At 37.9% G+C, this 26,416-nt stretch overlaps 2 protein-coding genes and 1 long non-coding RNA gene across 7 annotated transcripts; 2 read left to right on the top strand and 1 right to left on the bottom strand.

The window, feature by feature from the left end:
• Window positions 1-6,947: 6,947 nt before the first annotated feature.
• LOC127177499 (uncharacterized) lies at window positions 6,948-7,547 on the bottom strand. Its single transcript, XR_007829237.1, has 3 exons — window positions 7,467-7,547; window positions 7,203-7,253; window positions 6,948-7,079 (listed from the first exon to the last, which is right to left on the bottom strand). It is a non-coding gene; the product is annotated as an uncharacterized LOC127177499 (long non-coding RNA).
• Window positions 7,079-22,342, top strand: ankrd49 (ankyrin repeat domain 49). Of its 5 annotated transcripts, none has more exons than XM_051129798.1 (3): window positions 7,079-7,160; window positions 8,264-8,509; window positions 20,054-22,342. In XM_051129798.1, the coding sequence occupies exons 2-3, from the start codon at window positions 8,303-8,305 to the stop codon at window positions 20,504-20,506; spliced, it is 660 nt and encodes a 219-aa protein (XP_050985755.1). In that variant the 5' UTR covers window positions 7,079-7,160; window positions 8,264-8,302; the 3' UTR covers window positions 20,507-22,342. The 5 variants fall into 5 exon arrangements, with proteins under 5 accessions (XP_050985755.1, XP_050985754.1, XP_050985753.1 ...); XM_051129797.1 differs by lacking the exon at window positions 7,079-7,160 and adding an exon at window positions 7,647-7,671; XM_051129796.1 differs by lacking the exon at window positions 7,079-7,160 and adding an exon at window positions 7,654-7,711.
• A 317-nt stretch (window positions 22,343-22,659) lies between these two features.
• Window positions 22,660-24,149, top strand: LOC127177519 (alpha-(1,3)-fucosyltransferase 4). Its single transcript, XM_051129821.1, has one exon. The coding sequence runs from the start codon at window positions 22,861-22,863 to the stop codon at window positions 24,007-24,009; it is 1,149 nt and encodes a 382-aa protein (XP_050985778.1). The 5' UTR covers window positions 22,660-22,860; the 3' UTR covers window positions 24,010-24,149.
• Window positions 24,150-26,416: the final 2,267 nt, after the last annotated feature.

Below are 26,416 nucleotides of genomic sequence, written 5' to 3'. Positions count from 1 at the left end.
AAACTCATGAAAGAAAAATTTCTTACTTAAAAAACACCCTTTAACCTTGTATTTGCAAACAATAGCATTAAGTTACACAGTATGTATATTACCATACCAATAACTATTACCCACGATGTACACAAGTCTTTGTACTTCACTTGTGTTCCAATTATCCACATAAATCATCCTTCACACGCACAAAAATGTTCATTTTGGCACTGCACACTGATTTTACAGTGGACATTTTAAATTGAGCAGTGTAACTTTTATGTTTGGTTGACTGCATTTTAGTGTGAATAATGGCTGAAATGTCAAGTTAGCAACACTGAAATTTGTTTGTGTGTGCACATGAGGCGCCTGCGCGATCAGTTACATTTGATAAAATAAAAATGTAACAAATAAAAGTGTCATAAAAATGAAAGAGGCCTATACTTGTCGCAGAGGGGTTTTTTTCTGTTGTTAATCTGTTAATTATTTAGGAGAAATATATTTTGTGTAGGCTAGCCCTATTTATTTTATTCCTTTTATAATTCCTGTTTTCTCCGTTCACCAAAGTGCAGCAGGTGGGTGATGCGACGATGTATGAATATGCTGCTATTTGCACATATAAATCTAATGCCCTGAAAGAATAAAAAAGCTTCATTTGTCAGGCCAGGAAAATAATCTAAATGAACAAAATGCTGTCATACAATTCTCCGAAATGCTCTATGCTGCACACAAATGTGCACACTTGATGTGAGATTTGATCGTACTCACTGCTCACGTCCATACTGATAAATTCCAAGTTTTGTGCAGAAATGACCATATGGCCATTTTGTGTCATACTTTCGTTTCATAAATGAGGCCCATGGGCTCCAGTCAGAATTCTGATAAGATGTCAGACAAGGGTCAAGGTTAGGGGCCGAACGTCTCGGGCAAGGGAATTCGAGGCTAATGCAGGGCTCTACCCACTTCTCTTCAGAAAAGCTTTGATGTCAGGGTCACTTCATTTCTTTTCTATAATGCCTATTTCAGCCCAGGTTTGATTACAGCTACCAGGGAAACTGCATTTTCTGCCGCTCCAAAAGCAGCTCCTGTCGAAAGTCGAAAATCGACTGATCTTTTTACGCATCAAACATGTATACCTATAAATAGTTGCAATCAAAACTATTCAACCCCTCAGAGACTGCAGTACTTTACAAATAAAGGCTTTTCAGAAGATCCAGGATTTTATAAAAATTACATCTGAAACAGTTTACTGGCATATTAGAAGTGATAATGTCAATACATAAATGTAATGTTTTTGAGTTATAGAATTTTTTAGTAACACAGCTGTGACATAATTATTCAACCCCTATTCAACATTGCTGTTTTCAATTCACTTATTTTTATGGCAGGGAACAAAATTGTTCTAAAACACAATTACGCCTTTAGAAACTCTATTAAAAAACAGAATTAGTTTGGGTTTGTTACACATATTTAGCCCATGCATGTGCTGAAGTTGAGTAGCAAATATGGAAAGTCAACAGAGCTCTCACAAAAACTATTGAGAAAGCTACATGTGCAGGCTACATGAATATTTCCAAGACATTAAAAGTTCCTAGAGACACAGCTGGTAGCCTTATTTCTTAGTTTAAAATGTGTTGTACCAGAAAACCTTTAAGGGTGTTAAACAAAAAAAGCACAATATCATAAAATGTTTGGTCAGAGCAACTTAGAAAAACTTGCAATGTACAGCCAAAATATTGCAAGATGACCTGACGAAACAAGGAAAAACATTACAATGCAATGCATAAGAAAAAGACTAGACAAGTATAGCCTTCATGTTGAGGCATCTTGCAGAATAAAAAAAAAAAAAAAAAAAAAAAGGCTGACTTAAACATGCTGAAATTCATTTGGATAGACCTGTGGAGTTCTGAAAGAATGTTTTATGGAGTGATGTGACCAAACTGGAACTATTTGGACCCATGGATCAAAGGTATCTTTGGTGCAAAAAAGGCAAAACTTATGAGCAGAACACCACCATCTCCATCGTCTTGGAGGTGGATCAGTCCTGTTATGGGGTTGTTTTACTGTAGCAGGAAGTGGAAATCAAGAGCGTATGAAGGACATCAAGGATTCACGTATCAGGCCATTTTGACAAGAAGTGTGATACCTTTGGTGCAAAGACTGAAGCTGATGATCAGTGGACTTTCCTGTAGGACATCCATCCCAAAGTAAACATCCAAATCTACTTATGCGTGGTTCAGGGATCAGTCATAGAATGATCTTGAGTGGCCTGTTCAGTCTCCACAATTTATTCTCATTGAAAATATTTGGTTGAATCTTAAGAAAGCAGTGGCGATGAGAAAACCAAAGAATATCAGTGAACTGGAAGCTTTTTCAGGTGAGGAATAGACCAAGACTGTAGTAGAGAGGTGACAGACACGCTTACAGGCAGCGTTCACAGGTGGTTTTAAAGAATAAATGATTCTGCTCACAATATGACTTTTGGGGGTTGAATAATTTTGAACATGAATGAATGAATGAATGAATGTTTAAAGCTGAATGAATGTTTAGAGGCAATTAGAATTTTATCATGATTCAATGTTACATTTTCAGAGTCACTCAAATGTGTATTAATAAACTTTCTCTAATAGTTTACTGATGCCGATGTTGAATTGTTTTAATAAAATGTTATTCTCTACAGCAAAATGTCTTGCAGGTCAAGGGGGTTGAATAATTTTGATTGTAAAGTGCTGCCACACAAAGTGTGCAAGTCTGTGAGAAACACTGCTGTGTATTAACATACAGACACGTGTTTCCACATCTCACTGGGAGAAGATGCCGGAAAACTTCTCTCACCTATAGACGTTTTTCCTAGACACAGAAGTCGCACCTGACTCCTAACCGGAAGGATGGTTTGCATTTCCGGTCTCCAGTGTTTCTGGTCAAATCAGCTTATATCCCTAGCTGATATCTAATGTTAAACCTATTAATTTTTTAATTTAAAAAAAGCACATGAATCCATAGCGCCATCACTTTGCAATGTCACAATGACCGTTATTTGTCAGTGCCTCACTCCTCAAAGTTTATTGAGTGTGTAGATGACACAAAGCTGCCGACGTTAGCTACATTAAGAACAGATGGGCACTATTTGAATGGGTTCCTATGAAAACCAGAACAAAAGAGCATCCAAAAGGAGGTTAGAATTCGTAATGGCGACGATCATCATTTACTTAGGAGAAAGATCTACACATTTGCTCCTTTTGCCCCACGTCCTCCTCTTCACTCAGCTCACTCAGAATAGTCAATAGCAAAATATAATGAATGCAAGTGATACATGAATGCAAGTGATATTCACAATAACGTCTGGTATCATTTGAAATGTCCCAGTGCAACTGTTACAATGGTCTCAATCTTACAAAAAGTAAACTAAAAGGTAATAAAGATCTTATAGTTTAGAGATATTTTGCTGCCTGTAAAAGGTGTGCCCTTTCCCAGTGTCTTTCATGCAAATCACCATCTGTCCCCAAAAGGTATAAACTCTCCATGTCTAGACCTTAACACAAATTCCGATTGTTAGTTCCTGTCTCCACTTTGACTATGTTTGTCTTGGTCTGAGTACTTAAATGAAAATTACAAGAATTCTGTTTACTCTGAAATGACTGACTCCACTAGATCATGTTGTATCATTATTACTGCATATCTGTGTCAGGTTAGTAATGGACTAAAGTCCAGCATGGGCCATGCTAACTTTAGATTTTAGAAATTCGACTAACCCTTGGAATTAGTTTAAGTGTACTTAAGACTGTAAAGGCCAAAAGGGAATTTCCAGTTAGGTCAACTGAATGTTGTTTGACCAACCTTGGGTGGGCCCCACCTCTTTTTTTTTGGTGTAATATTACTCTAGCTTAATCTACAAGGAAAACCATGGCATGACTCCAAGACTTTAATTCCGACCAAAACTATTATCAGAGAAAGAAATACTGGTGAGCTTGTATCTATAACAATGCCATTTTCGGCCGATAATTTAGTGCATCCCTATAAAATGATCCCAAACATAACTACAACTCTCTCTCTTCATTTTATCAAATGATCATGATCGCATCTATTATTTTTACAATCCTGCTACTAGCCTTTTATTAAGACTAAAATCCCCTTTCATTCATGTGAGGTAGCTGGTGTCTTGAGTGGTATTTGCACATGCTGTCATGCCGGTGACTATATGCCAATGCAAAAGATGCATTTTGCAGTATTAAGGTTAACAATTAATCGATTAATTGATTGTTAATTTAAACGACAATCGATCATGTGAATGATCAAAAATTGACATCCCTAATTTAAACAATTAAAATATTTTTCTTTTTTCTCTGAGAAATTTCTGACTGTATCTCCTCCTAGGACTTAAATGCTACAGCACCAAACTTAGCAGAGACCTAGGCCTTAATCTGTACTTTGTTGCTATATTAAATTACTGTTGCTAAATTAAATATCAAATAACTACATATATTTCATTTACACTGCAAAGCTAACCCAACATAGTTGTTTGCTACCATGTCTTGACAATAATGACTGTCGGATAGCTAGAGGCTATTGTAAAAGACCCTTGGGACTAGGGCTGGGCGATATCTTTATATAATAATTAAAAAAAAAAAAAATCTCGATATTGTCAAAAGTTTTACGATATTCAATATATATCTTGATATGTTTGCATTTGCTCGTAAATAATAAAAAAAACATGATATTTTTTTGCCCCATTAAAAAAAAAAAACAAAAACAATTTAGATAGAACAGCTATTGTTACAAAGTAAAAACTAAATGTTTAGTGCAAATTTAAGCAGTTAATCTTGTTATATCACTTACTGCTTTTTATTAAATAAACATGTATATGTATCTTAGGTAGCACAAAACAAGTACATACATATTTCTTAGCTAATTTTGCAAATTTGGGAAAATGTGCCTCATGGATGCTCCACCACCATAAGCACAAATCAATAGAATGTGGACTAATACATGGTTTATTTGACCTCATCTAGTCTGATTCATTATAGGCTTATATATATATATATACACACACACACACACACGTGTAATATGTAAGGAGATGTAACATTAGACGTTCTGCGCATTCTTTTGGGAAAGTATGCTTGAATGTAAAATATTTGATATTCACGATATTTTCACATTTTACATCGTCGTCAAAATTATTGCGATATTATTGCTAATACTCGATACATCACCCAGCCCTACTTGGGACAGCTAACTAATCTATCACTGCTCCAATCGGGCCACTGCTGTCACGTTTATCACTTGTGTGTGTTTTTAAGCCTTGCCAATTAAAATATTCAAGCGATTTTATACCATTCAAGCACACGAACACATAAAATAACTTAACTTAGTGCTTGTGAGCTGTTTTCTGTGACATAAAGAGCTGCGTTGCATCTCTAATATAATTCACTTTCACTTCTTCTGGCACTGAACGGACAAATACACCTTGCCAGTTACAAAATTCAAGCAATTTTATACTATTTAAGCACAAGGATAACAAGACAAAATCATAAATCTGCGCACAATACCCTGGCGCCACAAGTCTGAAGCAAGTCTAACCAACTAGCAGCTGTAAACAGCTTGCAACATTAACAAAGAACAACAACACTTATTGATAATTCCAACTCAGGAAGGAGATTGTTCAATTTGGGGCACGTAACCAAGATAAATGGCCAAAGAGACAGCACATAATGACCATCACATGTAAATCCATGATGAAAAATACAAGCTAAAGACTTCCTCAGATTGACTACTGAATATCCATTGCAGAGTTGATTTTATATGGCCCATTCAATGAGTCGCTGTTCAATCCAGTTGATCAGCCCTAAAACAGTAATTCTGTCCAAATTCCCTATAAATATCTATTTAATTCCCTTTGAGCTAAATTTAACTGTTCCCCTTACAGAGGAGCTGTGTCAACAGTTAGAAAATATTCTGTGCACACCACCATGTAAAACGGGGTCTTGCACACTCATGTGCCCAACCACCCCTGATGATATAATATTTTTTTTGTGCACACCCTTGCGCTTGTGCAGACAGGGTGAGTATAAATGTATATTTTACAGGTTTATTTATTTTAATCTTTTTTCATATTTTGTTACATTCATATGATTTATATAAATTCATATGTTTTTAAATTATTTGTAATTTGGAAAATATTGGGGAAAATAAATACCAGTTTCACTGGTGCATGTGTTGCTTACAATCTTCAAATTAAAAATATGTGATATCATCAAATATTTGGAATTTATACTAACCATTGGTCACCCTGTTCTAAATTACACTGGCATTGTTCATTCATTCCACTTTATTAAAGGGGTCATCGGATGCCCATTTTCCACAGGTTGATATGATTCTTTAGAGTCTCAATGAAAAGTCTATAATATACTTTGGTTACAAATACTCAATGGTGTAAAACAACACCCTTTTTACCTTGGCAAAATCAGCTCTGCAAAAATCATCCTGTTCTGGTCAAGGTTGCTTTAAATGTTAATGAGCCCGCCCGCCTCTTCTCTCTGTTAAGCTTTTAGCTGCTAAACTTGATAATTAGCACATTATTACAAAAGGTGATCGCAAAGAAAAAAAAAAAAAAAAACCTTATACTCACTTCTGCTCTAATTATTGAATGATTCGCGCGAACATATTATTTTTACAGATTAATTAAAAACCACTGCATGGATTTTTATCATTACAGGGTAGATGTGTACATACACTGCCAACACACATTAATGTTCAAACAACATGTAAAAGTGAACTTTGCATCCAATGACCCCTTTAAATTCCAGTTTCAATTATATTAATTTCAAATTACAATTCATGAATTGAACTGGAGCCAATTCTTGGATTCTGAATTTTGCTAATGGACGGATTTTTGAAAATGCGTGCAATAATTTCACACTAATTAATTAATTAATTCTAAGTCACAAACACTACGTCCTCATTATTTCATTCCCACCTCATTTTGCACAGCTTGTTTCATGATCTCGTCAAAGGTCACGAACGTGTCGTTTCCTCTTATGGCATCCTTCTCCAGATAGCCTAGATGAATGTCAGTAGCAATGAGGATCTTGAATGTGTCCTCGTCGTCACTATTAAAAAAAAAACGTGAACAAAGTCAGCTGAACATAAGTGTTAAAATCCCAACGTTACAAAACCAACGTTATTCCAAGGTATTCTGATGATTAAACTAGCAAAAGTTAAATTATACTCACATGGTGTTTCCAGCTGATGTCATACTGTTGACACTGAAAATGATGATGACGCTGATCAGAAAAAAAGAAACAAATCTGTTGATCTTGATCTAGAGAGATAAAGTTATTATACTTTCACTCAGAGAAAGAGATGCTGTAACATTACATGTCCTAATTTGCTCTAAAACTGTACTAAACGAAGCAGCTGCAAAGTGTTACAGACTGAACTTGAAATATTTCGCCTGCTCTTATTGTTCATTTAACGGAAAGTAAATATCTCTTTACCTAAAAAGAGAATTAAAGCGCTCACTAACACAAGTTCACATGGAAGCACTTTTGTCCCTCCCACTACGGAAGTAGTCCGTCTTATGTTCGCAGGAAGTTTTTTTCCCCCCTGGGAAATGTAGTTTATAGATTCAGTAGGTGTCGAATAATGGACTGCACAAAAAACTACATTTCCCAGCGTCAAGACAGACTCCGTACTAGACCTGTGAGTATGTTGTGCTTAAAGTGAATAAAGCTGGCTATCGGTGAGTTTGTTTTGTGTAATTGAAATACATGTTATGAGACGAGACGTTTGATAGATATGTTTAGTAGTTTAAACGATGGCTATATATCGATAGGAAGTGATCTGGTGGCACCATGAAACAGTTATGGCATCAGATGGTAGTTCACGTTAAACCATTATACGTTGATAGTGCTCAATGACAGGATAATTTTTATGGTAACAATTGTGTTATTTTCTAGTAATACTGTAAATATTAAATAAACATTTAAATTATTTAAACAATATTTATGAGCACCTAAACTTGTTCTTAGTTTATTGATAAATGTACAGTTGCTATAAGAAAAAATGTTTTGTGATTTTATCATACAACATGGGTAACATTGTTAAATGCATGCACTCCAGTTTCTGTAAAAACTGAAAAACAGTACACTGAATCAGACTGTTTGCTTCTCTTTTTGCCATGCTGTAAAGCGGGTCCAAATGATGTTACCTTATCTCTCTCTCTCTCTCTCTCTCTCTCTCTCTCTCTTTCTCTCTCTCTCAAACACACACACACACACACACACACACACAGAGTCTCTCGCACTCCCTTACTCTAAAAGTGGGCTCGGTCATGGATTTTCCAGAAGATTTTAACCAGCTTGACTTGCTGGAGTCTCATGGCCACATTATCCCAGTAGGGACAAAGAGCGGCTGGGTGGATGAGGAGGAAGGAGATGATGATGAAACCTGCCACACTGAGGAATGGTATCAGCAGCAGGAGTTTAAATTACAAGACACTCCAACCGAACTGATATTATGGGCCGCTGAGAGGAACAGAGTAAGTAATCATATATTATATATCCAGGGGTTAATTAGGGATTTCTTATGTTGGGGGCTCTGTTGTTTCAGGCTTTTGAGGGGTACATATGTGCATGCAAAGCCTACAAAATTTTATATCAATTGACAAACTGTAAAATATAAGTTGAGAAAGCTTGAATTAGTAAGGATACATTTTTGTAGTGCTTACAAAACCCGAATGAAGTACCATAAAGAGAAAATAATAAAAGGAAAAGAAGAGAGAGCAAAATGCGTTAAATATAAAAACAAACCAGCAGGGTAAGATAGAGTGTAAAATAGTGTAATAGCAACTTTGCACAGTTAGAGGGTTTAAATGTACAATATTAATATATTATATCTATGATATGTCTATGATACAGTATTAATCTATGATATAGATCATAATCTATGCTGTTTTTTTTTTTTTTTTGCATATTTGTCACACTTGTATGATTCTGATCATCAAACTAAATTTAATATTACACACAGATAACCCAAGTAAAATACAAAAGGCAATTTTGAAATAATGATTTCATTTATTACAGAAAAAAGGTGTCCAAACCTGCCTGGCCCTACGTTAAAAAGTAGTTGCCCCTTAAGCCTAATAACGTCTTGGTTACATCTGTAACCCTTGTTCCCTGAGGGAGGGAATGGAGACGTTACTTCATAACTGATGTATTTGGGGTCCTACTGCTGACCCATAAGCAAACAAGAGCTGCTTGAAGCGTCTAAGTCCCGGGTGCAGTCCACGTAAATGGGCATGGCACAAACCAGACACAGCAACATCTCAAGATCACGTGACAATAGCCGGACCTAATTCAAGACACGTTCCTAATTCAAGACACGTTCTACACCCTCTTAGTGAGCGCAATCAGGAGTGAGGTCTAAGCGACCGGATTTTAGCTCAACTGATTCAAGTGGCTCAAAAGGAGCACTCCGTAGACCTAAGAGGGCCACGGAGAGATCCCAAGAGGGGATAAGGTGCAGCCTATGAGGACTTATCCTCCTGCACCCCTCAGGAACCTAGCAGTCAGGTGATGCTTCCCTAGGGTCGACCATCCACTGCATTGTGATATGCCGTGATGGCCGTGATGAACACATTCAAAGTGGAGGGAACTTCTCCTGCAAGAAGAAAAGCACAACTCTGACTGAGCATCTCAGGGGGTCCACTCGGCAAGTGGAGCACCATACAATGAAAAGACCTCACCTCAGAGCATATGCCTGCCTCATAGAGGGGGCTCTAACCTGAGTGATAATATCTATCACGGCCTGGGAAGGCCAGTGAGATCTTAACGCATCCCATCCAGAAACCAGATACACAGGTCCACAGATCGGGATGCAGGTGCCAGACTGTGCCCATCCCCGAGAAGAAGGTTCTTTATCAGAGGAATATTCCAGGGAGGGGCTGTCGCGAGGAGCATGAGTGTCAGCAACCAGAGATATGTCCGACCCCTGAAGCAGACCGAAAAACTATCTGCGGCAGGGCAATCAGGCATAACAGCACACGTCCTTCAGGTCGAAGCTGTAACCCAAACCAGGTGCTGAAAATCAGAAACATATGTTTCTGCTTCAGCCACCTGAATGGTAACCCAAAGAGGGGACCGATTCAGAACTCAAGAACCAGGAATGGGCGAAGCCCACCACTCTTTTGGATGTATGGACCAACCAAATCGACCAGCAGGCAGGCCAGGTAAAATTAGTAACCGGGCTGCAGCCTGCATTAAATAGGGATTATAGGAGCAAGCATCCGGAAGTAGTGCCAGGCTGCTAATGCAGCGCTTACCTGATCCACAATCCTGTGTTGACGCAACTAGAAAGTGACGTGTCCTGCATCCCCATCTTAGAGACCATGTGTTCAGCTTGGGTGTGAGGAAGACATGCATCACTCACAGACAAACCCAACATGTTTTAAGAAACCCAAAGGACATAGAGAAAATTGCAAGAGCTGTGTCCGTTGCCGGAAAATAATCGTCAGACCGCGAACACCCAGGGAAGGCGGGGAGCCCAATCTCCAGCCTGGTGGTCGAGGCTGCCCGGGGGAACATGGCTGTCAACTTAGCCTTAGACTCCAACTGCGCAGCCGCCACAATGGGCGGCCACTCAGCAGAATCTCCGGCGTCGAAAGACGATAGCCCCTCCACTGATGCGGCGATAGACATCTTAACTTCCTCATGAGCACTAAACGAGACACAAGGCTCGTGCTAGGACGAACCGGCATCAACATTCAGAAACTCGACAGTAATACTCTGAGAGGAGCCGGACCTCCGTAGGGGTTTACACGACAGAGCAATCGAGACTATAATCCTCAGGTTTCCCATACTTCTAGCCAATGCAGCCTCGGGAGTCTAGTGACTCGCAAAAAACGGAAAAAGTACAGCACAAAGGCAGCCCACATATTAAATCTAAGCTATGACCGAGCATAATAATGGGCATGCCCACGCAACACGGGCATAACCCATTCACAAATGCCATCTCAACGTGCATTAGTTTACATCCCAGACCTGTGAGACAGCGATTGTGACCGTGATGAGGAATAAGGAAACTATCGCTCCCTAAAAGCACGCGATCGGAGATGCATCTTGAAAAAGACACTCTCAACAACCATGTATGCTGTAGGTAATTGCTCTTTTAGGCTGGATTGCCCAGGGGAGGACTGCCGCACTAATTTTTCTTGTAGAAGCAGTTCACGAAGCGATCGGCTCCGAAGCAAAAATCTGAATGACTGGATGCACGCCGCCATCTTATATACCCGTATGTACGGGTGAGTGGATTGGCATGCAAATTACACTCACCAATTTCATTGGCCTTTCCTTCTTAAGCTCAGAGGTGATTGGGCCCCCAAGTAGGACCCCAAATACGTCAGTTATGACGTAACCTCGTAGAGTACGACTGAAGGGGAACTGGTTGTGCCACCCTTGGCAGCAACAACTGCAATCAAACATTTGTGATAACTGGCAACTGATAACTGAGTCTTTCACATCGCTGTGAAGGAATTTTGTCCCACTATTTTTTGCAGAATTGTTTTAATTCAGCCACATTGGAGGGGGTTTTGAGCATAAATGGACTGCTTAAAGAAGTCCACTTACAGAACAAAAATTTACAGATAATGTACTCACCCCCTTGTCATCCAAGATGTTCATGTCGTTTTTCTTCAGCCGTAAAGAAATTGTTGTTTGAGTAACTTATAAAATAATTTTAAAATCATCCTACATCACTGCAGAAGTACCAACCCAGTCTTCGCAAAGTGAACATGCAAAGAAGATCAAACACCCTCAACAAAAAAGGTAAAACAGCCATATAAGACGATTTTGAAGTTGAGGGAGAACATGAGATGGGAATTTTTCAACATACCCTAACTGTCATGAACCGAAAACAAACAAAAAAAACAGTTCAGGCAGAGTGAGACAAGATGAGCGTTTGACATTAAAAAGTATATAAATTGTATTATTTTTATGAAAATGACTGATCGTTTCGCTAGATAAGACCCTTCTTCTTCGGCTGGGATCGTTTACAACCACATTTGGGATCTTTTGAAGCCGCATTTAAACTGCATTTTAGAAGTTCAAAATCGGGGCACCATACCAGTCCATTATATGGAGAAAAATCCTGAAATATTCCCACAAAAAACAACTTCTTTACGGCTGAGGAAAAAAGACATGAACATCTTGGATGACAAGGGGTGAGTACATTATCTGTCAATTTTTGTTCTGGAAGTGAACGTCTCTTTTAAGGTCATGCCATACTTTGATTTGGCCACTCCAAAACCTTAATTTTGTTTTTCCTGAGACATTCAGAGGTGGACTTGCTGGTGTGTTTTGGATCACTGTCCTGCTGCATAACCCAAGTGGGTCATCCCGTGTCAAATCAACCAAATTCCAAAAACGTCCCCTGCTCAAATTTTTGATTTTGCTAATATTTTTTTCTGAAGAAAGATATGCATGTATAGCAATGAAAGCCACAATATTAAATGTCATTGATGAATATTTACTAAATAATCCACTATTTTGTAGAGGTAGGTCAAAATGTCAATTTTCTCCTGAAATTCAGAGTCATGTTACAGGGGGGTAAAATGATTTAAGAAAGATGGCAGCATCATAATATATTTTTTTTTACACATATGGGTAGTTGTATTAGTCAAATCTGTTGACTTTAGCAATCTTTGTTGCATTATGTGCCAATTGTGACCATTCAAAGTTTGCATGCCTGTAACTGGTCTTAACCAACTTTCCTTTTCCATTCATTTTTAAGGCCCTATGCTATTCGGTTCCAGAGATATTGGAATTTCAATATGGCTTCAGGAGTAAATTGTTAAAATTTACACATTTTCAGTGGTCAAAAACCAAATGTGGGTCAGTTTGCAAAAATATGAGACTTCTCTTTTAAAGAGGAATGTCGGAAGAACAAATAATGTTAAAATCAGAGACATATCTTTCTTTCTGTCAAGATAACTGCACTGAAAATACCCTTTTTCCAACATTTGCTTGCCTATAACTCAAGAAGTATTAAATATATCTTCATATGTATTTAGATTCTATTTCTCCATAAACGTTTTTTTGGGAATCCTAATTTTCAAGGCTTTATATCATTCAGTGCCAGAGATATGAGGATCTTAATGAGGCTCCATTTTCAGTTGAATATTACCTATTTTCAGTGGTCGAAAACCAAATGTTGGTCTCTTTGTATGCAGCCGATGCTCATTTTGTTTAAAGAACAATGCCGAAGAAGAAATAATGTTGAAATTAGAATTGTATCTGGTTTTCCTCTATGAAAACAATTGTATAGAATATACCTGTTTGAGTCTCATAAATATTGTTTTTCCAAAATTTGTGTGCATGTAACTCAAGAATTATTAAAGTTATATTAATATAATTTTAGTTTAATATAAGTTTAAATTCTGGTTCTTAAGAAACTTTTCTTTTGGAATCTTGTATGCAAATTATAACAGTAACCCAGGGATTGGATTTGTACAGTTTGACACGTTAGATTATGAATGACCAGGATTAATTATTAACTCTACGTAAATATGAACACTATGAAATGTAAAGATTACCCAGGATTCCATTTTCCTAGGGTTTAGAATTACCCACTGTTAATTATTTCAAGTCTGACAGACCTTGAATGTGTGAGGTACTATCAGTGTTTCTGCCAGATGTGCCTTTAGCAGTAGATACTTTTTGATCTATGGCTATGCTTCATATTTTATAACAATAAAAAAAAAAGAAATTCTAATAATTAATCCAGGAATGCATTATAGGAATACGAACCTTGAAAAAGGAATATATATACAGTGAGGTCAATAAATATTTGATCACCCTGTGATTTTGCAAGTTCTCTTACTTAGAAATCATGGAGGGGTCTACAATTTTCAGCATAGGTGCATTTCCACTGTGAGAGACAGAATCTAAAATTAAAAATCCGGAAATCACATTGTATGATTTTTTAACAATTTATTTGTGAATTACTGTGTCAAATAAGTATTTGATCACTTGCTTATCAGCCAGATTTCTGGCCCTCAAAGACCTGTTATTTTGCTTTTAAATAGTCCAGCTACACTCTGCTTATGAATCTAAATTAGTAGCACCTTTTTGAGGTTGTTAGCTGTCATAAATACACCTGTGCACCCCACAATCAGCTAAAGTCTAAGTAGCAACATGGGCAAAACCAAAGAGCTGTCAAAAGACACAAGAGACAAAATTGTAGACCTTCACAAAGCTGGAAAGGGCTACGGGGCAATTGCCAAGCAGCTTGGTGAAAAAAGAACAACTGTTGGAGCAATTGTCAGAAAATGGAAGAGGCTAATGATGACTGTCAATGTCCCTCAGACTGGGGCCCCACGGAAGATCTCTCCTCGTGGGGTATCAATGATGCTAAGAATGGTGAAGAATCAGCCCAGAACTACACAGGAGGAGCTGGTCAATGCAGTGAAGAGAGCTGGGACCATCGTTTACAAGGCTACTATCAGTAATACACTAAGACGTTATGGTTTAAAATCTTGCATCGCACGGAAAGTTCCCCTGTCTAAGTCAGCCCATGTCCAGGCCCATCTGAAGTTTGCCAGGGACCATCTGGATGATCCAGAGGAGACATGGGAGAAAGTCCTGTGGTCAGATGAGACCAAAGTAGAACTTTTTGGTCTTAACTCCATTCGCCGTGTTTGGAGGAAGAAGAATAATGAGTATCATCCCAATAATACCATACCTACAGTGAAGCATGGGGCTGGAAGCATCATGCTCTGGGGGTGTTTTTCTGCACAGGGGACAGGACGACTGCACTGTATTAAGGAGAGGATGAACGGGGGCCATGTATTGTGACATATTGGGCAAAAACCTCCTTCCCTCAGTCAGAGCATTAAAGATGGGTCGTGGCTGGGTCTTCCAACATGACAATGACCCAAAGCACACAGCCAGGAAAACCAAGGAGTGGCTCCGTAAGAAGCATATCAAAGTTCTGGAGTGGCCTAGCCAGTCTCCAGACCTAAATCCAATAGAAAATCTTTGGAGGGAGCTGAAACTCCGTGTTGCTCAGCGACAACCCCGAAACCTGACAGATCTAGAGAAGATCTGTATGGAGGAGTGGGCCAAAATCCCTCCTGCAGTGTGTACAAACCTGGTGAAGAAGTACAGGAACCGTTTGACCTCTGTAATTGTTTACAAAGGCTTCTGTACCAAATGTTAAATTTTTTTGACTCAAGTGATCAAATACTTATTTGACACAGTAATTCACAAATAAATTGTTAAAAAATCATACAATGTGATTTCCGGATTTTTAATTTTAGATTCTGTCTCTCACAGTGGAAATGCACCTATGCTGAAAATTGTAGACCCCTCCATGATTTCTAAGTAAGAGAACTTGCAAAATCACAGGGTGATCAAATACTTATTGACCTCACTGTATATATATATATATATGGCACTCAGACATGTTCAAATGCAAGTTGTCTTGACAGAAAGAAACTAGATACAGCTCCAGTTTCAAGATTATTTGTTCCTCTGACATTCCTCTTTAAAAGAAGAGAAGGGTCATATTTTTTCAAACTGGTTTTTCAAATTTGGTTTTTCACCACTGAAAATGGGTACATTGTAACGATTTACTCCTGGAGCCATATTGAAATTCCAATATCTCTGGAACTGACTATACAAGGCCTTAAAAATAAAGATGCAAAAAGGAAAGTTGGTTAAGACCCAATATCTAAATAGGTATTAAGATATCTTGAATATTTTTTGAGTTACAGGCATGCAAACTTTGGAGAAAAACTTAAAAAGTGCTGTTTCCCCATTTCTGAATGGTCACCATTGGCACATAATGCAACAAAGGATGCTAAAGTCAACAGATTATACTAATAGAACTACCAATCTCTGTGTAAAAATAACAGTATGATGCTGCCATCTTTCAGAAGTTATTTTTTCCCCCATGTAGCCTGACTCTGAATCTAAAGGTGAAAATTGCCATTTTGACCTCCCTCTACGAAATAGTGGATTACTCAGTAAATATTCATCCATGACATTTAATATTTTGGCTTTCATCACTGTACATGTGTATCTTTCTTCAGAAAAATTATTAGCAAAATCTCAAATTTGAGCCAGGGACATCTGGTTGCATTGACACAGAATGACCCAAGTGCGCTTGAGCTCGAGGTCACAAACTGATGGCTTTTAGAATAGAATAGAATTTGATAAAATTTTCTATAGATATAGTGAATTTTCTAGTCAGATATAGTGCAGAATTCATGGTTGCATCGATTATGGCAAGTCGTCCAGGTCCTGAAGCTGCAAAGCAGCCCCAGACTATCTTTTATGGCCTTGTGGATAAGTCGTCATTGTGTTTTGGTAGGCTGGCCACTCCTTGGAAGGTTCACCACTGTTCCAAGTTTTCTACATTTGTAAATAATGGCTCTTACTGTGGTTCACTTGAGTACCAAATTCTTAGAAATGCCTTTGAAACCTTTTCCAGACTGATACATGTCAACTACTTTGTTTTGTAATCTGTTCTTGAATTTCTTTAGATTGCGGAATGATATGTTGCTTTTTGAGATCTTTTAGCATGCTTCACTTTGTCAGACAGGTTCTATTTAAGTGATTTCTTGATTCAACAGGTCTGGCAGTATGTGTGGCTAGTGAAATTTAACTCCGCTTTCTAAAATAATGTGGTTAATCACAGTTTTATCATGACTTAACAGGAGGGGGCAATTCATTTTTCACGTAGATCCAGGTAGGTTTGAACAGCTTTTTTCCTTTAATAAATGAAATGATCAAAACTGCATTTTGTATTTACTTGCATTATCTTTGAGTAATATTAAAATTTGTTTGATGATCTGAATCTAACAGTCTGACAAATATGCAAAAATATATATTTCAGTTACAATTGTCAAGCAAGTTCGTCAGCACTGTGCAGGGTGTCCAGTTGCTCACACGCTGTTTAATTTGGTAGCAATTTCATTACTTAGTTATTAGTTATTAGTGTTATTTAAAGTAAATTAAATATGTGACAAAGTAATATGTGGAGGTATAGTGGGGTTTTGGCAATCGGCCCAATGAGTTCAGGTGGGCTATATATTAAAGGCTCATTATGGTTTAGTTTCCCATGTGCAATTAATCGAATAAAGGTTTAAATCGATAACGAAGTCAGCTTAAAACATCTTTAGTCAGGGGGGCCCAAGTTTAGACAATAAGCGGATATGCAAATAAGCAGCTTTTTAATTAACAGACTAGAATAATCATGGCTGATAGACATTGTGCAAACATAAATGAAAACCGAACTAGGCGCAAGAACAGCTGTTACACCGTGTCAGCTTGATTCTGTCAACTTTGGACGTGACAAAACGACCGTTGCAAAACATTTGAACTTTGTATCAGTACCTCATAAACGAGTTGTCAGTTTACTGTTGGGGATTTGTTGAGTCACGTCCAGTGTAGACGGCATCACTGATTAAATAAATTCTATTGTATTGTAGGTTCTGTTGTAGGAGACTAAAATTGTTTTGTGAATAAGGACATTCTACATACAACTCTGCAACAGTATGATTTAGAAAAATGGAATGCACCATCTTTGCTGTGGTTAATAACGGCCTGTCTGAATGGCCTACTGGTACAAATGTTTTTCAGTTGTTGTTTTTTTCTTCTTTTTATGTCTGTATGTTGTAAGGTTAAAACTTTGTACATATGGAGAACAAGTAGGGGTGGGCGATATGGCAAAAAAAAAAATTTTCTCAGAAATATCACAATTATCACAATTTTACCACAATTATTTGTCATGTTGGATTTGCTATTTTAAAAAAGAACAAGAAATGGATGTGACATCTGGCCAAGTATGGTGACCCAAATATAACAAATATAAAATATAAAAATACTCAGAATTTGTGCTCTGCATTTAACCCATCCAAGTGCACACACACAGTAGTTACAATGACAACCGAGCTTACATAACGTTTATTAACAAAAACAAATATTATGAGGCATGGCAAAGCCTACACCAGTGGTTCTCAATTCCAGTCCTTGCGTACAACCGCTCAGCATATTTTGCATGTCGCTCTTATTTAACACACCTGATTCAGATAACCAGCTTGTTAGAAGCAGGCTCCATGAATGAATTGTGTTTCAATCGACATCGTCCCTACACAGTGTTCTTTGCACCCTACTCCCTGAGCACAGGAAATCCGGTGAAATTTACCTTTGCGCTCGTGCTGATACGGCGAGTAAACCAGGCTGTACACCCGAAGTGCTTGCACTGAAAGCGCCTCTCTTTATGTGATTGGAGAAATGTGACTCCTGCTGCACTGTGCCATGGCTCTGCAATGCGCACTGCATGGAGTAGACTATAGAGAGCGAAATTTCTACTTTTAAATGAACCAATTCAAATAGAAAACAAATATTCTCAGATTATGTAATCTGTATGAAACTGCAGAGATGACAAGTCAGTGTCGCCAACTTCATCTCTTAAGCAGAAAACAAAGATAGCATTTGTTTATCAATAAATTATTAAAACGTTAATGTAGTCTCCTTGCTGTTTTGCCCTGACACATTCATAAAATTCATAAATAAATAAATAAATAAATTCATTCATAAAAACATTAAATTTTTCACTCTTTGTTATATTGCAGCCCTTTGCTAAAATCATTTAAGTTCATTTTTTTTCCTCATTAATGTACACACAGAACCCCATATTGACAAAAAAACACAGAATTGTTGACATTTTTGCAGATTTATTAAAAAAGAAAAACTGAAATATCACATGGTCCTAAGTATTCAGACCCTTTGCTCAGTATTTAGTAGAAGCACCCTTTTGATCTAATACAGCCATGAGTCTTTTTGGGAAAGATGCAACAAGTTTTTCACACCTGGATTTGGGGATCCTCTGCCATTCTTCCTTGCAGATCCTCTCCAGTTCTGTCAGGTTGGATGGTAAACGTTGGTGGACAGCCATTTTTAGGTCTCTCCAGAGATGCTCAGTTGGGTTTAAGTCAGGGCTCTGGCTGGGCCATTCAAGAACAGTCACAGAGTTGTTGTGAAGCCACTCCTTCGTTATTTTAGCTGTGTGCTTAGAGTCATTGTCTTGTTGGAAGGTAAACCTTCGGCCCAGTCTGAGGTCCTGAGCACTCTGGAGAAGGTTTTCGTCCAGGATATCCCTGTACTTGGCTGCATTCATCTTTCCTTCGATTGCAACCAGTCGTTCTGTCCCTGCAGCTGAAAAACACCCCCACAGCATGATGCTGCCACCACCATGCTTCACTGTTGGGACTGTATTGGACAGGTGATAAGCAGTGCCTGGTTTTCTCCACACATACCGCTTAGAATTAAGGCCAAAAAGTTCTATCTTGGTCTCATCAGACCAGAGAATCTTATTTCTCACCATCTTGGAGTACTTCAGGTGTTTTTTAGCAAACTCCATGCGGGCTTTCATGTGTCTTGCACTGAGGAGAGGCTTCCGTCGGGCCACTCTGCCATAAAGCCCCGACTGGTGGAGGGCTGCAGTGATGGTTGACTTTCTACAACTTTCTCCCATCTCCCGACTGCATCTCTGGAGCTCAGTCACAGTGATCTTTGGGTTCTTCTTTACCTCTCTCACCAAGGCTCTTCTCTCCCGATAGCTCAGTTTGGCCAGACGGCCAGCTCTAGGAAGGGTTCTGGTCGTCCCGAACGTCTTCCATTTAAGGATTTTGGAGGCCACTGTGCTCTTAGGAACCTTAAGTGCAGCAGAAATTTTTTTGTAACCTTGGCCAGATCTGTGGCTTGCCACAATTCTGTCTCTGAGCTCTTCAGGCAGTTCATTTGACCTCATGATTCTCATTTGCTCTGACATGCACTGTGAGCTGTAAGGTCTTATATAGACAGGTGTGTGGCTTTCCTAATCAAGTCCAATCAGTATAAAACTTGAAAAGTTTCATGTGTGGGTCAGTGGTGTTCAATACGCTTTAAATATGAAAACTGGTCTATAATATCAGTTGCTTTTTGGCAAAGAAGAAATTAAGTATTGATGCATTTCCGTTCATTTATTTTTCTATCTTTGTTTTTCCTAACCTTTTTTGTTTCATTATTTCTCTCTTTTACAGTTAGCCACAGTAGAACATCTGCTTGCTTTGGACCCAACACTTGCCAGTTGTCATGATAGTGATGGTTACACCCCTCTACACCGTGCTGCTTACAGTGGCCATTATGCTGTGGTCTCTGCTCTTTTGAATGCTGGAGCGAATCTTCATGCAAGAACTACTGATGGTTGGATGCCACTACATAGTGCCTGCCGCTGGGGTCATGCCACTGTAGCTTCCTGTCTTTTGAATTGGGGGGCAGAGGTCAATGCCATGACAGCAGGGCGACTCACACCCCTACAACTGGCTGCTGGAAATACTACAGCTGGGCAGACAATTGAGCTACTGCTGTCACAGCGCACCCTACAAGCAGGACTGAAAAACAGTGCAGGAGAGACTGCCTATGACATTGCACATCGCACAAGTGAACATCACAGGTTGTTTGAGATGGCAGAGCCTTGTAATAATATATACTGACACACATTTGTGCAAAGGGGTTAAATTGTGACGTTGAGCTTAAAAATGTGTCTTATTAATAAATGTAGATGTGATACTACTGTGTTTTTCTATAAATAATAGAGGAGTTTGACATTTAAAAAGACACAAGAACTGGTCATCAGCATGCAGGTAATAAGCAGATGTTCACAACAATGTGTAATTATAATCACTGAAAATTTTAAGCATGCCTTTGCATGTGTATCAATGTTTGCTGTATTTAAAATCACAGCTCCACGCACAGCATTCTGAAGATGAGAACATGTTCCTGCTGTTATTATTAATTATTATTAAGTAAACTCCTTTTTTTTTTTTTTTTCTTTTTAAACTTTTTAAAATAATTTTGCTGTTCTTTTTGTTTTTTTGCAATGTGACAAATGAATTTTAAAAGTACAAATAATCCCTGTAGTCTTTACAAGAATACTACATATATATATATATATATATATATATATATATATATACACACACACACACACACACACACACACATCTATATCCATATACAGGTGCATCTAAAAAAATTAGAATATTGTGAAAAAGTTCTTTTTCAAAAACTGAAACTTTCATATATTCTAGATTCATTACATAAAAGTAAAACATTGCAAAAGTTTTTTTTTTGTTTTCTTTTCATTTTGATGATTAGAGCTTAAAGCTCATAAAAGTCTTTTATAAGAAAAAAATGCTTGAAATTTCAGAAATCTTTTAAAGATATCACTGAACATTTATTTTACAAAAGCAGAAGTAAATTTTTGGCTGAAGTACATTTTTCATCAGTTTTTAGGTGAATAAACAAGGACAGTCAATATTTCAGAAGTATTTATTTCAAGTTTATTTCAAGAAAGGTAAAGCATTTTGGCTCATTTACATGTCTCCTATTCTGTGAGAGCTGTGTGGAGGGAGGGGAGTGTTGTGACTCTGTGTTTTTCTGAATATCTAAATGTGTTTCTTCATCTATTTGCCCACATTGTTTTGAATTATGCTGTATAGCTGTGTTTTGTGATCAGGGCCGCTCCAAGCATGGTTGCAATGTGTTCATTGTCAAACTCCAAAATTGGATTATCTTTAATTCTTAAAAAACGCCATTATTTTATTTGAAAAAGTCAATATAATTTTATTTAATTAACAAAATATTTAAGTTTGCCTTGTAATATCTTTTTCATTAGACCAGATAACATTTTAAGTTGTCATATGCTCACATTACAAGGTGCCCTTTAGAATTTACAATGTTCCCCCCCTACGGGGCATGTTGTCAGAGTTCACTTACATTATTTTGGGGAAAATAAATAAAAACATATACACTGTAATTATGAAACAAAGTGACATATTTGTATTAGACAAGTGTGAAATATGAAATATTAGATAAGTGTGGATATTTAAAAGTATACTGTGAACCCCATGTGGTTTTACACAAACTGAGAAAGTCAGAAAGTGTAAAGTTGTGCCCTGCTCTCCTACTGTTGGTGGTGGAAACGCAAGCTAGATCGGGTATAGCTGCCGTCCCAAATCGCACTGTACTGTACTGTACTGACCCATACCGCTCAGTGGAAACGAGCCATTTGTTACATCAAAATAAGATTTAAAATGGCATGAAAACATGATCTGTGGGAGTTTTTAGTGAGTAATCAGCTTGGTGAAATTTAAAGTAAATCTCCATGTCTGTGATTAATATTTACTGAACTTTGATGACTGATGACCCAGAAAATTAAAAAATAGCTAAAAGTTACCTATTACAAAGAATGGCTGAATAGAAGTTCAAAAATAAAATATACTGTTTAAATTGTTGCTGTTATTGTTTTAATAAATGTAAAATGCTTAAAAACACTTGGTGAGATTCATGCATGGCTTTTATAAATAGAATATTGATTACATTGTTAATGTAAAAATATAAAGTAGAATTGTTTTCTTTTTCAGATAGTCTAAGTACTGTTTTATTTAACCAAGAAAATGTGGCTGGGACCTGAATGTACATTTGATTTAATATATATATTATATATATATATATTTTTTTTTTTTTTTTTTAAAGCATTGATCAAATGGGTCATTTTGTTTTCATTTCAAACCACACAGTGCCCCATGGGTGTAAAGCTATGTCCCGCATTTGTACCGGTGCCACGTCGAGCGCCTGTAATATAACAGTAAAGACTAATTCATGGTGAAAGTTCACAAGCTCACTGTCAATAAGGACTTTACAAAGAGAACCAGTTCAACACTAAAAACTAGTTTGATGAACCGGGTGAACAAGTTGGACTGATGTAAGAACGAGTTTTACTTCTGATATTTAAAGGAATCATTTGTGCCGACCAGTTGAAGGACTTTTAGTGTCGACTGAATCTATGGATAGCCAGTCCAAATGGACAGACGACAAATCACACCTAGATACTCAAAGACGTGAAAGGGTGAGCAGCGCATACCGAAAGAAACCATGTCGCCTTGTGTTTTTATTTCTGAGGTCATACCGGTGGGTTTTCGCTCTGGCTTTTGGGTATGCGATATTAGTGTTCGTTTTAAGTCTAATGAATTTACCCACGTCTGGGTTAGATGCACCCACGCACAGTGAGTTGCGAATCGACGACACCAGAGTGACGCTTCTTATCTGGTGGAGGCCATTCGGTAACCGGGATCCCCTGCCTAACTGCGCTGTGCGTTATGGCATCCTAGACTGTACAGTAACCACGAAGAGAAGCGCGTACCCCCGTGCAGATGCTGTTATTATACACCAACGCGAACTGATGCTCAACTGGAACGCGCTCCCCCGTGCTCCTCGGCCTCCGAGTCAGAAATGGATCTGGATGAACTTTGAGTCTCCGAGTCACTCCGGCTCTTTGATTGGGCTGGATGGGGTATTTAACCTTACCATGTCATACCGCCGAGGCTCAGACGTCTTTCTGCCCTATGGGTACCTGCAGCCCCGGAGAGGAGACGAAGACACCCCACAGATGAGTGTGCAGCACAGGCGCGGAATGGTCGCGTGGATAGTAAGCAACTGGAACGAGCAACACGAAAGGGTGCGATTTTACCGGACTCTCCGGCGATATGTACGTGTGGATGTGTTTGGACGTGCGGCGCGGGATTTGATATCTGATAGCGTAGTGCGCACTGTATCTCGATATAAATTCTACCTGGCCTTTGAGAACTCTTTGCACACAGATTATATTACGGAGAAATTGTGGAGAAACGCGCTATTATCAGGGGCTGTGCCTGTGGTTTTGGGACCATCACGAGAGAATTATGAACTTTTTCTTCCTGCTGATGCATTCATACACGTCAAAGACTTCAGCGGCCCGCGGGCTCTTGCCGCGTACCTAAAACACCTGGACAGAAACTACTCCCTCTATCGGCGTTATCTGAACTGGATGAGTCACTACAGCGTGCACGTTACGTCATTTTGGGAAGAGCATTATTGTATGGCCTGTAGAGCTGTTCAAGCCAGTAGACACCAACACAAAACTGTTTCTGATATTGCTCTTTGGTTCAAATCTTGATATTTGCATGCTTGTTTACTGTCATTTATCATTCCAATTACAAATAAGAAAGTCATACATATGTTATTTTAAGGTTTAAGAATTTCAAGTATGAATATAATGCTTCGTCTGCATTGCAAATTAAAGAATGCTTTGTATTTTAATATTTTTAAAATGTAATTTATTACATTAAGCTGAATTTTCAGCAGTGTTCAGTGTCACATGATCCATCAGAAATCATTAATTATTTTTAATGAAAGTATTTATAATGAATACTGGATTTTTTGTAAATATTTTAAAATAAATGCAGCCTTTGTGAGCATAAGACATTCTTATGTTTGTGTCATCTTAAAAAAAAAAAAAAAAAAAAAAAAAAAAAAAAACTAAATTATTCAAAACTAATAGCAGGTAGCCTATCTTATAATTTGTAGTATAGAAAGCATCTTATAATTTGAAACTCAGAGGCATAAATAGCAGGTGAATTGTTTGCATGCTTAATTATAACCTTTCATCACGTAATTACCAATCATTCATCCATTTTCCACATAAGCTTGTCCAATGTAGGGTCACAGGAAGCCACAGAAACACGCTGGTCAAACGACTCCAGGTGGAAAAAAAAGGGCACTTCCATAATGTAGCCTACTTAAAGTGCTCTATTTTCACACACTAATTTTGTACTTAATATTCTACAAAAATATGCTTTATTAATTCTTAAGATAAAATTAAGATCATCTAAGTAGGCCATGGGCTGGTCAGATTTTTATGAATTTCTTAATGCGATTTACGTTATTCATCACAAGATAAAAGTAAAATCTCAATCCAGGTTTCTTCTTCTCTGATTTGGGGTAAAACGCCCTATTGGTACAATTTTAATTTTTGTTAAAAATCTAATAACATGAAAACTCTGGAAATTGTTCGTACTTTTTTTACATTTATGACATTGCCACTAAAACTATGCTAACTTTTCTGAACACATTAAACTTTTGTTTCACAGAAAAAAAATCACACCACCATCTACCCACTGTACCCTACCAATTTCAAAAAGTACAGTATTTCTTACTGCTAAATTCAGAAAAAATAGAGGTGTTAACTTATCAGCTGGTTTTAGCTGGGCTCCCAGGCTGGTCAAGCTGGTTTTAGCTGGTTATTCCAGCTGGTCTCCCAGCCTGACCAGCTAAGACCAGCCTGGCCAGCCAAGGAAGGGGCCAAAACCCCTCTGAAACCCCTCTGGTTTAAGCTGTTTTTTTTTTAGCATGGAATGCACACCTGAGGTGGTGATGCAGCCACGATGCAAAGCGGAGCCTTAATTATTTTCTAAAATTCAACGGACCACAGATACTACAGTTACCACACCAAGACATCGATCAGATCATATATCTCAAGGCTTTCATCTGTTTTTTTAAACAAAAAACTTTGATTGTATTTTCTCCCTCAGCTTCAAAATCGTCCTATCACTGTTACCTTTTTTGTTAAGGGTGTTTGATCTTTGCATGTTCACTTTGCAAAGACTGGGTCGGAACTTCTGCAGCAATGTAGGACGATTTTGAAATGATTTTTGAAGTTGAGGGAGAAAATACAATCAGAGTTTTTCAACATACCCTAACTGTTTGAGGCAGAATACACAGAGTTCAGGGAGAGAAAGATAAGAAGAGCATTTGAGATTAAAAAGTATTTAGATTGTATTTTTTAGTAAAAATAACCAATCGTTTCACTAGATAAGACCCTTCTTCCTCGGCTGGGATCGTTTACAACTGCATTTGGGATCGTTTGAAGCCACATTTAAACTGCATTTTGGAAGTTCAAACTTGGGGCACCATATCAGTCCATTATATGGAGAAAAATCTTGAAATGTTTTCCTCAAAAAACACAATTTCTTTATGACTGAAGAAAGAAAAACATGAACATTTTGGATGACAAGGGGGTGGTGAGTACATTATCTGTAAATTGTTGTTCTGGAAGTGGACTTCTCCTTTAATTTTAGATGCGCCGACGCTACATTAATCCTGTTCTCCTTCGTTCCCGTTCATCTCCAGACAACCTGCAAAAGACAAGCTAAGAATCACAGCTAATCACAGCTAAGAACTCAACTATTGCTCTGCATACTCACCTGCCATCTGCATTTACCGATCTGATCTGCACCTCAGTCAATAAACAAACCTGTTTGATCTCTAACCACATGTCTTTGGCTTGAATTGTGACAGGTTTATTCATAATGCATACCATCTGTATAAATATGTAAGTTATCCTGCCATTTTGCTACATTTCATTTGAGTCACATTTAGACCAAGAATATTTAAATTCCTCTACCATTAAAATTCATCATAATGGTAATAAGGAATTGGCAGTTTTAAATGGGACCACCTGAAAAGACACTTGAGACCCAGTGTACCATTTGCACTTGCTGACATGAACCATCTTTTTTGTTGTC

This window comes from Labeo rohita, chromosome 15 (genome assembly GCF_022985175.1).
Source record: "Labeo rohita strain BAU-BD-2019 chromosome 15, IGBB_LRoh.1.0, whole genome shotgun sequence".
NCBI classification, from domain to species: domain Eukaryota; kingdom Metazoa; phylum Chordata; class Actinopteri; order Cypriniformes; family Cyprinidae; genus Labeo; species Labeo rohita.
The sequence above is the reverse complement of the archived record's forward strand: the minus strand, read 5'-3'. Positions and strand labels throughout refer to the sequence as shown.

What these genes read in the sequence shown, in the direction of transcription:
- ankrd49 (XM_051129794.1), top strand. Translation starts at nt 7,824, where the DNA reads ATGAAACAGTTATGGCATCAGATG. An exon ending in AACAGTTATGGCATCAGATG is followed by an intron (nt 7,848 to 8,263) that starts GTAGTTCACGTT and finishes ACACACACACAG; the next exon opens with AGTCTCTCGCACTCCCTTAC. An exon ending in GGGCCGCTGAGAGGAACAGA is followed by an intron (nt 8,510 to 20,053) that starts GTAAGTAATCAT and finishes TCTCTTTTACAG; the next exon opens with TTAGCCACAGTAGAACATCT.
- LOC127177519 (XM_051129821.1), top strand. Translation starts at nt 22,861, where the DNA reads ATGGATAGCCAGTCCAAATGGACAGACGACAAATCACACCTAGATACT.